General features: G+C 42.7%; 1 protein-coding gene across 2 annotated transcripts in view; it reads left to right on the forward strand.

The window, feature by feature from the left end:
- The window catches only part of ZCCHC7 (zinc finger CCHC-type containing 7), a 119,506-nt gene extending 106,562 nt beyond the window's left edge, over window positions 1-12,944 (forward strand). For both annotated transcript variants that reach the window (XM_082336358.1, XM_082336359.1), the window contains 3 exons: window positions 6,484-6,579; window positions 11,720-11,837; window positions 12,244-12,944. In XM_082336358.1, the coding sequence (XP_082192484.1) occupies window positions 6,484-6,579; window positions 11,720-11,837; window positions 12,244-12,689 (660 nt within the window). In that variant the 3' untranslated portion in view covers window positions 12,690-12,944. The remainder of the gene's footprint in view (window positions 1-6,483; window positions 6,580-11,719; window positions 11,838-12,243) is intronic.
- Window positions 12,945-14,495: the final 1,551 nt, after the last annotated feature.

Genomic DNA, 14,495 nt, shown 5'->3' on the forward strand with positions numbered 1-14,495 from the left:
ATTCTCCAGCTTGCCTGGTAATGACTGCTTTTGGTGCACAGTCCGGGGCTGGCTTCTGTTATCCCCCCAAAAAAATGAGTTGTGTTATCTGGATGACTGCAGACACATATGCATCCCCCTTTCTCACTGCATGGGCAGACAAGGTCGATAGCATTACAAGGTATTTGTGGCAGTGCTTGTTTCAGTTTTCAGAGCTGCCAGTTTTCAGCCAGATTTGAATTACAAAAGAAGAAGCTGGCATGAAAATTGAAAGGGTTTATCGGCTAGTCTGAAGCCTCATAGCACATTGCTTATTTATGCAGTCCATTTGCACCAGGAAATGTAAAAAGGAAATACATTTTAAAAATAAGGTCATAAAGACCCAGATATGTTTAAGATGGCAAATAAAATATAGATACCTATAATATCTTTCCAGGAAACGATTTCACTTAATGTTGCACATTACTTCAGAGGAGCATTTATGTTACTGTCATAAATTTGTGCATTTGTGTCACTGTATAGATAGTCTCTGGGGATTAAGAAGGAAGTGTTTGCTAACTTACTTTAAAATTAAAATAGAAGAAAGATAGGTTTGTAGTTTGAGAGCTACATCAGTAATAGTTGAAGTTTAATGCACCGTCCTATTTAAATAACGTTTTGCATTCCATGTAAAATTAGCCATGGACGACTGGATAGATGCCACCACCTTTGGAGAAAATTGGGATGCCTTTTAAACCATGAAGATTTTGAGGCATTCAGGAATTGTATTGTTGTTATCCTTACTATCTTGCATATATTCATTTTCTCTATGAACTTGAGATTTTTTTGTCCGTTTTTCGGAAAAGACTTTTTGAATTAATATTTTAGGATTTTTTTCTCTGCTTGTAAGAGTATCAAAAGATTACATTCATTTCTTTTAAATATATAATATTGTACTTTTTGTCTCTTCCTTTAACGTTTTCACACCATCAATTGTAGATGCTATTTGCATATATTTAAAATGCATTATAAAAATGTCTTATTTCTGTAGAAAATGACCACTTCACAGTGCTCGTACTGTGGACCAAACAAGTTGAATTCCTTCTTCTGGGAAACGCTTTGGTTTTCCAGACTGTGCAATCAAAAAATAAAATTTTGTCCATTGATCTGTAATTTAATGTCTATCATGTACTTAAAAAAAAAACCAAACTAAAAGTTTACTTAGATAACTGTTTTCTTGGTTATTTTGCTGTGTTTTGTAGCTTCCCAAAAGGTGGAAGGAATGTTATAAGCACATTTAGTAAACTCAATTATAAGGTGTAATTTGTGGAAAGATACTCAGGTGTGACCCCCCACAACTCCTGTTGGAAGAGCAAGTTTTTTTAGATGGCTGAAAACATGAAGAAATAAAATTTGGTAAAGAAATTATTCTATTTATAATTGTTTGCAGTTTGGGGGGTTTAAAAGTCTAAATAATAAATTTGTATATTTCTCATTTATTAGCATGCATCAAGCTTGGTATGTTTCTCTCATGAATTTTCATAAGGATTTTTACTACGTAGCATGTGTGGCTTAATGATGCAATCACCTGATAGACTAGGAAGACTCCAAAGGAGACGTTCCGGTCTGTTGTGTACATAATTCTTGTTTCAAAAATCTGCCTAATTAAGGAATTACCCAATGGAATGCAAGTCTACTGGGTGCATGACATGGTTAAAGAAAATAACAACAACAAAAACCCGTAGTATAATTATGATATTACATGATATCTTATATTGGCAATTTTGAATATAACGGAATGATGCTAACCTGCCATTGTTTCAGCTGGTATACAAGTAGATTATGATAATTTGTAAAGGGAAAATAAACGTATATTTTTCAGTGATAGAGCTGTTCTGACCGTTACCCTGTCCAACTCCAGTCTACAACCCACAGTGTGTAATGATTCACTTGATGATCATCTTTCAGTAGCTCAAGAAATTGGTGAAACATCACTGCTAATGAGTTTTACTCCCAGGCTTACGTCTTGTTTGTCTCCGCGAGTTGCACAAAAACAGAGTGTGCGGTATGCAGAACTCGTGCGTTGGTTGTGATGGGCGCTTTGTTGGAAGGAGTGCCCCGGGTCTGCTGTTTGGGGTCTGTAGCTGTCCTCCCCCCACACGTCTTTAATCCACGATTTAGTTACTTATCTTTAGAGTGCGACAAGAAATAACAGGAAAAATTACCTGATAGATTAAGTATGAGCATAGCAATTGATATAATGGATCAAAAGAAATAACTGTCTCTTCTTGGCACACGAGGATGGTTCTGGGTGATTTGGAGGTGGAGTAAGTAGCCGTAGCTAGCCAGCCCTGGGGTGTGCTCAGTGAAGGCTTTACAAAATTATTCCCTCACATGCTAAAACGGAGTTGCCTAAACTGGTGTTGGACGTAACCAAAAAAAAAAAGCTCAGTGCAAGCCTTAAGCAGAGGCAGCATGATAGCTGATGGATGCTGATGGACTGATGAGGGCGTGACCCTTGTTTCATCTGATGACGAGACTCTGGATGGCATGGGGAACTTTTCTGAGTTTTATTTGGAGTGGTTTCAGCGGTGGACAAGGTAGGGTGGAAATCTTTTCTTTTGGCAGGTGCTCTGTCGGCTTGGGTCCAGTGCGCCTTTGTGAGTTAGGAGAGATGACTCTGCACAGGCTGGGCTCAGGCTGCCCTCGGCTGTCAGCGAAGCCGGGTGCGTGTCGTCGTGCCGGTCTGAATCACGACGCACGCCGTTGTGCGTTACGCTGTACTGTAGAAGTCAGTTGGCACAGCTGGCTGTGGGATGCATTCGTCCAACACGGGCAGTTTGAGTTGCACAAAAGGGTCTCGCCTCTGGTCCTCCGCACCGTCGAGGTCCATGCGTTGCATAATACGGAGGAGCAGAGACAGACACAAAAATGGAGGTCAGAAGATTTTCCTTAATTAGTGAGATTTAGCTAGATTGCAGATCCTAAGTAGTAATGAGCTTCATAAAAGCGAGCCCTCATTGGATCAAAGTCGGTGCAGATAAGGGGAGCTCAAGGTCACAGAGGGAGCTGCCCAGCAGGGCCATTTGCATAAAAAATTACTGTCAGAAATAGGCCAGAGAGGCAGCCCTGGCATTTTGATCTCTTGGCCTTTGTCATGGAGATTCCTAGTTGAGAAGGGAGGAAGGCCAGTGTCCCAGATAATGATTAACTGTTTTAATGGCATTCATTCATTCATTCCGCACTAACTACTCATGCAGAAAAAAGGGTTATGTAAAATGACATTAGAAGAAAAATCATTTGTAATCGTTGCATCAGGCTGCACTTTGAGGAGACATTAGGAGTAAATCCATGGCGTGGTAGGCTTATGCTTTATCTTCTGATATTTACTGAGTTTACTGGTGCATGAAAAGCTTTCAGCAAGAATAGCAGATGGGATGGACCTTTCATAGGTAATGCTATCTACCAGGTTATTACTTCTATATATTGATAGTGAAGTAATCTCCAAGATATCACCCTACAAATATAGATTATTTAAATGTTTGTAACAAAAAAACCTATAACATAAAGAAGCTACGTTCATGAATAGTTTATTTAGTACCCATATGGCTGGAGTCTTTAGATGCTTTTTTAAGCCTTAAATAATAAGAAAACAGAGGGTCTGTAGCATGCAGGTTTCCTTTTTGTTTGGCTTTGGAAAGGAGTAAAGTTATGTAGAGTTGTAATCTGACCAGCAAGTATTCAGTTTAATTTCTTTCCTTAAATGTGACCTTTTCTATTAACTAAACAAAAGGACGCGGGGCGGGGGGAGCTGGCTCAGGAGGGGGTGCGGAGGGGGGAGGTTGGGGTCACAGGGTGTGTGTTCCTAATAAACGGGAGAGTCCGAAGGACCCCTGCGCTAGAGGAGAGCCCCGGCGTATCTGTTTATGCCCGGTTTTCAGGCGCAGCTGTCCCTAGCGAGGCAAGGCCGCCCCGCGGGCGCTCCTCTCCCACTGGCGATGGGAGGGCGACGGGGGGACGGCAGCGCAGCCGGCGCTTTGCGCAGCCCTTGGGGGCCGGCTGGATCTCTGTTAGCCGCCGAGAACTGCAAGCGCTCGGTAGTGGGAGGCATACCCGCGAGCCGATGCCAGGTGTAATTTATGAGTCAGGTGAGTTATTCGCATCTCCTGCTGTGCGTTTAACTTTTGGATTACACTGAGGCATCTATTGAAGGACTGTGTAAAGGCTCTTTACTTACTAATTTAGCCCTATAAATCACTACAGTGCTGTGGTGAGCATGCTGCATTTCTTGTCAACATCCATACAGCTGGCATTTATTTTCAAAAGTCCAATTCAAAACAGTGCAAGGTCTTGTCTTTTTTGTAAAAAGTTATAGTGTTTTGAACTCAGTGCAAATTTTGCTAGAGTTTCAATACAAGAACACTAACGATGACCAAAATCATAATTATTTACGTTGGAGAACAGCCATGCAGCAGATGAAGGTGCCAGACTCTTCAGTGGGTGTTCTAGCAGACGACATCTTGGAATGTAAAGGATCGTGCCTCTGGAATAATACATGGCTTTTGTAACTGCGTGTTATTGTTACACTGCACCTTGCAAAGACCAAGTAGTATAATAATGTAATTTTCAGACTGGCGTTATGGTTCATTTTAAGGCCTAGCTGGCAGAAAGCCAAAGAGTAAGGTAATGGTCTTGATTTTCTTTTTGACAGCTGTACTGTACTAGTATTCTGGTCGCAGAGCTCTCTAGCAGACAGGGACTCACTGAAGGAACCTGTTGGGGTTTTGTGGCAGCATCCCAGTGTGGGCTTCAATGGATATCAGCTTTGAAAACAGATTTAATACGGGTAAAATTCTGCATGGTGGGAAGGCAGAGGAGGGTATCACTCGTAGGCTTTATTTCTGCTTTTTGGGAGCCCTGTCCAAAGTGGAGGTGATTTCTGGGGCCAGTCCTCATGCTGAAAACTAACTAGAATACAAGTGATTGAACCAGTGAATTAAACCCACAGACTTTTCCTCAAGGGGATTATACAAATGTTTGCATTTCGATTTTTTTTTTCCTTGCCTGTTCTATGTATTTATGATAAAAGAATACCTGAAAAACTAAGCCAGCTTAGTAAGTCACTTATACACTACTGTTAGCTGGAGAGCTCTTGCTGTAAGACATGGATGAGAAATACACAAATTACTTTATAGGTGGTGGTTATTTTCCCTCTTTCCCCGCCTTTTGTCACAAATCACTGTTGGATGTGTCATTCTTCTTAGTCTTCCTTTAGCCTCCTTCTGGTGAGTGAATATGAACGGAGGAACATGAATCTGAAACACACATTTAAACCCAAGGCTGAAGAGGTTCAAAATAAGGTGACCCTGCAAGTGTGATCAGATTCATAAAAAAAAGGCATTGGAAGATTTCTGTTGTTTCTGCCTATTTTACAAGCAGTGCTGTCATTCTTCTGGAGGCTATGCAGGAGAACACAGCGGTTCTAACAGTAGAAGAGCATGGTGATACAGATTTAAAGAAAAAAGCTATTTCTGTAATGAGGTTTACCAAGTAGTACTAATTTCTTTGAAATCTAGGCCACTCTTCTGGGCTCCTTTAGCACCAGAGAGAAGGAAATGCATGCAATGCCAAAAGCAATAAGGTTGCTCTTTTGTCCCTCTGCTTTTTAGCCAGAATTCATGCACCCCTTGTTCGTACTTGTGCCAGCTCTTGCTAGGCGTGGACTCTGTGGCAGTTACTTCTCCAGGGGATGAATGTGCTTGCGCATGTGAAAAGTAAAGGAATAGAGAATATGTTCACCTATACCACTTAATGGTGCTAAATCGGGGAAAGAAAAAGAGCTGCCTGTTCCCCTGAATTCGATGGAGTGTGCTAAATCTTCGTTTGCCTTATGTAAGCCCCAAGAGCAGCTATAGACCATAGCATCATGTCTCCTCTGCTGGGAGCAGAACCGGTCCCCCATTCTCTCGGAAGGACTGGCAGGTTCTCCTGCAGCACGTCTGCTTCTGGGCATTGCTGCTGGAAGCGGGTGTAGGCTTGGGAATGCAGTGGGTGAAGGCCCCATATCTCCATCAGACCTTTGCCATATTGCTTTAAGCAAGACTAGTTCAGCAATACACAAATGTGTCTATCCAGCTGGTGGATGCAATATCTGATGGCCCTGTCCGTCCCAGGGGATGGTGGGGCATCTGTGAGAGGGAGAGGGGGCTGGGAGACAAGGAGGAGGGGAGAGAGATAAATCAGCAGCCTATTTTCTTGTATTCAGAGCTGAAAGAACATGGCCAGGTGGAATAGATACTGGGGATCCCTCTTCCCACCTCATTTGTGATGCTCAGGCTGAACCTTGCTCTGCAAAATTACAGTAATATGAGCCACTTGCTTCTTTTTCAAACTTAATATTCCAACAGCAAGCAGGAATGTATTGATTTAAGCATAATAAAATTATATTTATGTAATTTTAATTTATTTTTAATTCAGCATTCGGAATACTAGCAGACCTAATTCTTGCCTATTTCCATCTTTCAGACAAAGCCAGGACCAATCAAGGCGACCGGTTCTCACTCTGAGCGCTCTGCTTTAGCGTACTGCTACAACTGTTCCCGGAAAGGACATTTTGGATATGTAAGTCTCAGCAGTCTCAGCCTCAGTGTTGAGTATATCCTTGGGGTAGAAATTCATCTCTGCCATGGTGTGTGGTTGGAGAAAAGAGCTGGAAGAGTCAAGCTAATGCTATATGAAGGGCCACTCTAATGCAATGTTTGTGACTTTGCAGCACTGCTGCAATCAGTGGAGGCCAATGTATAAAGTGATCTTGCCCATCTAATTTAAAGTTACGGAGGAAAAGAAAAGTTACTCTCTCTCCTTGGCAGGTTTATTGATTTGTTTTTTTAAATCTTAAATCAAAATGAGACTGCCAGGGAGAGAGAATGTTCATTGGAAAACAGACAGTTGCTGAACAGAGCTTTTTTTTTTTCCTTTCTTTTTTTTCCCGTGGCTTATGGAATGAAATACTAGTGCCTTACTGCCACGTTCAACATCATGTAAGGTTTTTCACCACAATCAGCCCAACAATTTGAATGCCCGTTTTAGGAATTTTCCATTTCGGCCTGCTTTTGATGATCCTTATTTGTGGTTTCTTAGTTTGATTCAACATCTGAATTAAGTTTGACATCATCCTTCTGTAAGGTGCACAGCTTGGTGAAGAAGGATATCGTGAGCCTTAAGTGGCTTCAGTAAAAACTGGAGGTGTGCGGCATCTTCTAGGATTGCTTGCTGATGTTTATCACCTTTTTCAGCCCCCTGTCATGACAAGTGCAGCTCTCTACCTGCAAATATGAACACCGAAAGCAAGTGTTAGTCCTTTACTTTTATGGAATAAGTCCAGAAGCCACAAGTATTCTAGAAAAAGAATGGTACTCATACATTGAATGGGTTAAGTTTATAGTTTCCTACAGCTTAGAGATAGCAATTTCCCAGCAAATTCCTTCCTTCTCTCCTGCATGCTCCGTGTGTCAACTGCTACAACTACTGAAGATATATCGTTAAAAGCTTGTTGCTGTTTTCAGCTAAATAGTTAATCCCTGTGGGGAGTAGTGGGACAGGTAAGGCAGGTTTACTGGGATCTTCTCATAGCAGAGCTGAAAGATAAAGGGAAGATTTTTAATGCCAAGCTGTCTTTGGAGACAAGTGAAGATTTTCCTCTTTGAGTGGTGTATTGATGCCATCACGTACGTCCAGGACACGCTGCTGCCTGCCCAGGCGGGTCGGAAGGGGCAGGAAGTAAGCAGCTGTTGCAATCCAGGCTCGGTAAGGGACGAGTGTGTGCCAGCAGCCTGGTGTCACCCCTGGCACAGCAGGAGTACAGGCACTGCCTTGGCTGTGGTACAGGAGTCCAAATCCTTGGCTTCACCTGCAAGACATCTGCTCAAGGCACAGCTACACATACGGCAGCAGTGTGAGACCTCAGCGATAACAGTCATGTGAAGTAGCTTGTTCTGTCTGCTGTTTGGAACTAGAGCTGATAAAACCTATGAAAGCAGTAGTGAAACTGATCCCACTAAACAAAACCAGAATAAAGCCCCTGCCCGTAATATAGACACTAAAATGAGCATATACAATAAAAACTGAAGTGACAAGATTGAAGAAGTGAGACTGATTGCTGGCAATGGATAGGGAACATTTTTCTAAACTGTCAAAAAATGGCATTCCAGGGAGGCAGCCATACATGGATACAAATAAGTCTGCTGTAAAAATAATTAGTAAATATGTGGGAGGAGGTCATAGTAATTACTTGGACAGAAAATGGTAGAAACTGTATAAAATCAGTAAGGGAGTAAAGTGACTCAAGGACAACACTTCATGGCTATCAAAGTTAAAGAAAGTAAGATAGTATTTTTACTAGCATACAGCGAGCAGAAATAGCCTCAGCAAGGACTGAATGAAAAGGGAGAAGTTAAAAACAACACAGGAGGGCAGAAATACTCACCAGATCTTTCTATATGCATACAGAAAAATGTCTAGGACATGCATCGGATTATGTAATGATAACTGAGCATTTGCCCTCAAATCAGTAAACCTTTTGTCCAGGAATGGCTGAGGAAATGGAACTGGTGACCGGCATGTCCATCTTTACAGCGACCTTGCTGGACAGGCAATGCATCTGAGATTTGCAGCTCTCACTGGCTAAGAAAACTGAGGTCGTAATCAGTGCCTGAGTTTATGTGGTGAGCAGCTCTGTCAGAGCTTGAAAGATCTGTCTATAATTTAAGGGGGAAAAAAAGGGGGGGGGAGGTGTGCGATTTTTTTTTTAACGTAAATATTTTTAAGTAGGTAAAAATCACAAGCATCTTTTAACGTTTTTCCCATTTCTATACATCTGGAACCCTGCTCTATTGCCTTTTTTGAGCACTTAAAGCAGAGGAATAAGAAACTGACCAAGAAGAAAAGGCTGGGGTTAGTTTTGTACAGACGTACCATAATCGGTGCTTCCCACTGCAGTCCGTTTCCTTTCATGTTACCATTTGATCTCGTTTAGGAACACCTGAAATTGCTTTTCTTTGGTAGAGGTCTAGGGAGACCTTCCCCAAAAAAGGGACAAGAGCAAAAAACTTGCTAAATCCCGGAGTTAACTGTGCAGTTCCAATAAGGAGGTCATTGCAAATCACTTCTTCTTGTTTGTAGAAATAGTTAAGACATAAACTGTCAGAGGTTCCAACACCTGGCAGTTATGTTTCCTGAACTTGCTGTATTGTTTATTAAGACAGTCATATTCTTATGTAAACTAAGGATTTCATAAGGACAAGAAATCTTATTTTCTTTAGCAGACTCTCCTTATAGTTCATTTCATAGCAGTTCACACATCCAAAACATTGTCTCTTAGGGTCCATAACAAAGATATGCTCATTTTAAGGGGCATCCCCATAGGAAAGTTAAGAGGGAGGGCAAGTTAATGAGGGACAGCCCACTGCATTATTCAGGCTGCAGCAAGTTCTAAAGGCAGCAGGGATAAGGAACTGTACGATCTCTGCAGATATGCCTTGCATTCACATCCCAGTATGCCAATCACACAGAAAATTCCTCCTGCAGGTTGGTAGCAGGCTCTGCTTTCCGTCCTCTGTACGCTACCTCCAGCGCTGAAGACCGTCCCAAGAGTATTTAACAGTACACAGTGTATGGCAGCAGTGGCAGCTTACTTGAGAGGGAGTGATACAGCCAAGTGCATGTTGTACATTGCTGAGCTGATTTATCAATGCAGTGGAGATAAAGAGGAAAAGAGGAGCGCCGATTTGGGTGTCATGTGCATTTCATTCACTAAGGCTTCTCTGTCAGCATATTAGCAAAAGAAAAACAATGAACGGGCCACATGCCTGCAGAGCAAGCCCTAGATCTGGTGCAGGATCTCAAGCAGTACCTTTCACAGGTATCACAGAAAGATGAATGTGTCTTTGCATACTCCTGTGTAAAGCCAATCTGTGTTGTTTTCAGTAACCTCTTTGGCAATGTTTAGGGATAATATTTTCTTCTTTATTCCAGATAGGCAAGCAGCTTTGTGCCCTGCCTAAAGGCCACTCTTAGATTTCACTCATGTGAAACACAGGTATCTGAAGTGTCATTTCTGTTGTGTTTTTCTCTCCTCTTAAATCTGAGGGAGGCAGATGTAGGACCCAGGAAGGGTAAGAGAGGAGGTTTCTTTGTGGGGTGATAGCTGGCTGTTCAAGGTGTTCAGTGTGAAAGCTGGTCGTCTTCCAGGATATGCGTATCTCAGATGAGTAGCTACTGAGAATGGCCTGAGGCGATGGACAGACTCACATGCCCCCTCCTAGGTCCCTTTCAGCCTGATTTCGCAGTGGGGTAAGGCTGAGCCCTCAAACTCGGGTAGGCTCCAGCTACGAGCTGCCTTTGCTCATCCGCACTCCTCCATGCATGTGGAAATGAGCCAGTTGTCACACAACCTAACAGTACCCTTTTGGAGGACACCACAGAGAATAACCTGATTCTTAATTTAATTTCAGCCAAGAAAAGACCAAATACAAGCTGAGAAATATGAAATATATCTGAAATGCATCTTTGATGTACTCTGCCTTTAAAAAAGCGAGGGTAGGAGGCAGGAGGACACACAGGGAAAGGGAGTGCTAGAGGTGGCACTGAGTGGTAGAAATAGCAAACGCAACAAGGAAAGCTGCTTCACTTGCAGTAGAGACATCGGGGGGAGTGAAAGTTCCTGACAGTTTCTTGAGAATGGCAAGGCCCAGAGCTCATTAGATTTGGGCAATGTCCAAGAAGTAGAAAGATAATGTTGCAAAGCACAACAGTTAACAAGCAATTTACAAGTAGAAGAAAGCATCGGTTAATATCACATGGTACCCTGAAAAAAAGACAGAATCATAGGAAGCATCCTAGTTAGCCTGGCTCACAAGACATTACTAAAACTTTGTGTACAGCAGTGAAAAAATTCACATTCCTGAATCAAGCGTTTGGGAAATAGGCTGACATGCATGTGATGCAAGAGCCAGCCCCTTCCTCACCTCAGCTGACTGTTCAGGGCTCTCTTCCTCTTCCCTGCAATCTGATGTGCTTGCACAGCAGCCTCCTGCAGGGTTTGCTTTTTTTTTGTATCTGTGAGAAAACTGCATGCAGTGAGACACACCATTCTGCCTGCAGATGGGCTGTGTTGGGAGGATGCTGCCCCTGGCTCCTCATCGCTGCTCGCTCCTTCCTTCAGCCCACCCCACCCTTTGAGTCTGCCACATTTCTGCACATACTTTCACCCCAAATGATCCAGGTTAAAAGAGCAATTAGAAGTATTTGTCTTTCGAGGAGACCGGGCATATGCTTGTGCTGGGAGATGGGAGTAGGCAGCGAGAAGCAGCAAAAGCAGGTGGTGGGGGGACCTGGCCCGGCTGCAGGCAGGACAGCCCTGCTCCCCAGATCCAACAGCTCCGTTTGCAATTTGCCTCGTATTTACCTAGTGCTCACCTGCTTCTAGTCCTCTGCTTCTATCAGTGCTAGAGATGTGTAGCAATTGCAGGAAGACACGGGATTCCTTCCATTCGCTGCGAGAGGACTGCAGCTTGGCTCACGTAATGCATGTTTTTCTGTGTGCACAAGAAGGATTATTGGATGGTAATAAACTTATCAGTGTTTAAAGAATTGCTGGCCATATCCTCCACAGATACAGACCAACACCTGCAGAATCTGACCCGTTTCCTTCCAGGAGAGTTGCAACTCAGCCACATCTAGTGATTTGAAATGTGTTTTGCAGGAGTGCTCAGAAAAGCGGATGCATGGGAGCATGTTCCCTACTTCTCCATTCATCTACTACTATGATGATGAATACGATATCAAGAGAAGAGCAAACAGATTAAAAAGAAAGGTTGCAGGTACAGTGTATTTTGGGAGATCCCTCCTGCCTTTCAGTTCTTTGAAATACTTTATTCTGTGCTTGCTGCTTTTAGAAATATGGTGGGATTATTTTCATGTGTTGGGAAAAGCTATAGGGATTTGAACAGGTAGTCTAATGGCAGTAAAAGATTTGTGACTTTATTCATCCGTGTCTATCATGGAAATTTATTGTGTCAAAGCCGCTAGGTGGGTGTGGTCAGATGTTTTAATTCTAAAAAATTCACTGACATTACAGATGCTATAAACTAGCAGGAAGAGGATTAAACTGTAATTTGTTAAGATTCTAGTCTAACTAACTTCATACATAAGGAAAGCTGTGATGGCTCGGGCACTAGGTTTTAGGTTTTCTGCATGGATATTGAAATAAACTGCTCTGTTTTACAGAACTACAGGAAGCCGGCCTTCTGCCAGAACAGTCAGAGACACCATGGCAGGAAGAAAAACATGGGGAGCACAGCCATAAGAAAAAAAGCAAGCCTTGGAAAGAACATGGGAAACAGAAGAAAGAAGGCGAGTGTCGCAAAAAGATGAAGATGTCCTGGGCAGAGAAACCCAGAGAAGAGAAACACAGCAGTCATGTTGAAATGGGCCAAAAGATGGAGGAGGACTTCCCTAGAGGGTGTAAAAGGCAGGCATGTAAGGGCAGCAAAATCTGTCACAAGTCCATTTTCCAGGCATTCTCAGGCAGTAAAACTGCATATGTTCAGGAGCCTCCGGAAGGTGCTAAAAGGAAGAAGAAATGGAAAAAGCAGAAAGACGCTAGTCCTGATATCAATGACAATTTATTCCTCATAAAACAGAGGAGGAAGAAGTCCAAACAGAAATCCTGATGATGGGGAAGTAGATAGGTAGCACCAGCATTTACTGGCTGCGGCTCTGCCTTTTTTTTTATTTTTGTCCCTCTCTTAGCACACTGAATTTGAGTCCGTCCCTGAACGTGGGCGGACATGCCCAGGCACCAGTCACACATCTAATGTCCATCTCTGTTCCCAAAACGGAGTGCTCTGTCTGTCATGAACTGTCCGCTTGACAGGCAGGACTCAGTGGTCATGCCTGGAATGGCTGTACTTTGCAGCAGTCCCAGAATAGGCTGTAAGTTTATTTTCTTTGCTTGGGGCAGGGAGTGGGGAGGGGAAGGGGCCATGCTGGGTTTGGTAGGTTTTGTTTCTTCACCGGTGAGATGTTGCTCTGCCTGTTGGAGCAGGATCTGCTGCTAGGAAGCACGATGCCTTTGGAGCTGACGCTGGAGAGACTCTCAGGTTAGGAGGAGTTGGGCCGGAGGCCAGGTACGTGGATGTAAAGCACGTTCCCCGCGGCCACTCAATTCTCTCCAGAGTGCAGCTGGGCACTTTTTGACTTCTGTCCCTCCTGGAAGGTGCTGTGAAGTTGTTCTCTTGCACTTTGGGACGTGACAGTCTCCCACTTTGTGCTCCCATGTGGTGTTGTGGATCCATCATCCTCAGTGCCACGGCTTTCAGTGCCGAGCGCAGGTGAGCCCTGTGTGAGCCTGTTCCCTGCTTTTGCCAGCTAGTCAGCACAGCAGGAGAAAGCAGCTGAGAAATGGAACAGAGTTTATGTCTTGAATTAAGTATGTCCTTGTTCCCCAGTTGTTTCTGGAGAAAAGATAGTGAAGTATGAAAAATGTGTTTGATTCCAGACATACTGTGCTAAGATTTAGTAATTTTTTTAAAGACAGTTATTTTTGTACACTGGAATTAAACACGTGTGTTGTTAAAAGCTTTGTAAGAATAAATGCTTCATCAAAGGAACAACCCAAATAAAATTTTACAAGAGGGATATAAAAAAATGCAGGTTTGTTCTGTATTTTCTTGCATTACCAAGCATAATTAAAAAGAGTGTCTGCTTCTCTTTCCTGAGCTGAAACTACATCACCTCTGGCAAGAGATTTTCTGGTTTTGAAAAGAAAATTATCTATACTCTACTGATTCGTGACCTACTCTATACTATACCACTCCTTTTGCTAAGCAATTGATAGTAACTAACAGCACAATTTCATAAAGGTACACGTCCTCTCTTAGTTTTTACTAAAAAATGAGCCTTTGGCTACAGTTGTGTTTTAAAATTTTAAAAAGTATTTGTAACCTGTGCTAATGCAGGGATATCTGAGGAGGGGAAGTGAGTACACTAGAAAAAATTCAGGGCTATCATTCTGCCAGTAGTATTCCATGCTGGTAATCCCTAAATTCATCAGCTTTTTGTTTGGCAAGGTTGCCAGTGAGAACACTGGTATTTTAGTGACCGTATCACCTCATCTCAGAGGTGTTTGGAGTAGAGCTACACCTACATAATACTTGGGAACCTAATGCCCAGTTTTGCTTAAATGCATCCTTGTTGGCAGCTCAAATTCATTTTTGTTTAACTTTAGTGATTACTTGATTGAAAAGTACCTGATGATATTTAAAAAGTAAATCACTTTTATCCCTAATTAAAAAAAAAAAAACTATATTAATTCCGCTCCTGAAAAGTCTTGCCCCTAACACTGAAACTCATCTTTTCCTGTGTGCTGTGTTTTCTTCCCCTTTTGTTTATCAATACCTGGTTCTGTTTGAACAAAAGTCTCTGGGAGCCTTTAGCTGAACCAGCATGTAGACTGATAGACAGGGAGGGAGAGTTGT

This window comes from Platalea leucorodia (genome assembly GCF_965183815.1).
Source record: "Platalea leucorodia genome assembly, chromosome: Z".
In the NCBI taxonomy this organism is placed as follows: domain Eukaryota; kingdom Metazoa; phylum Chordata; class Aves; order Pelecaniformes; family Threskiornithidae; genus Platalea; species Platalea leucorodia.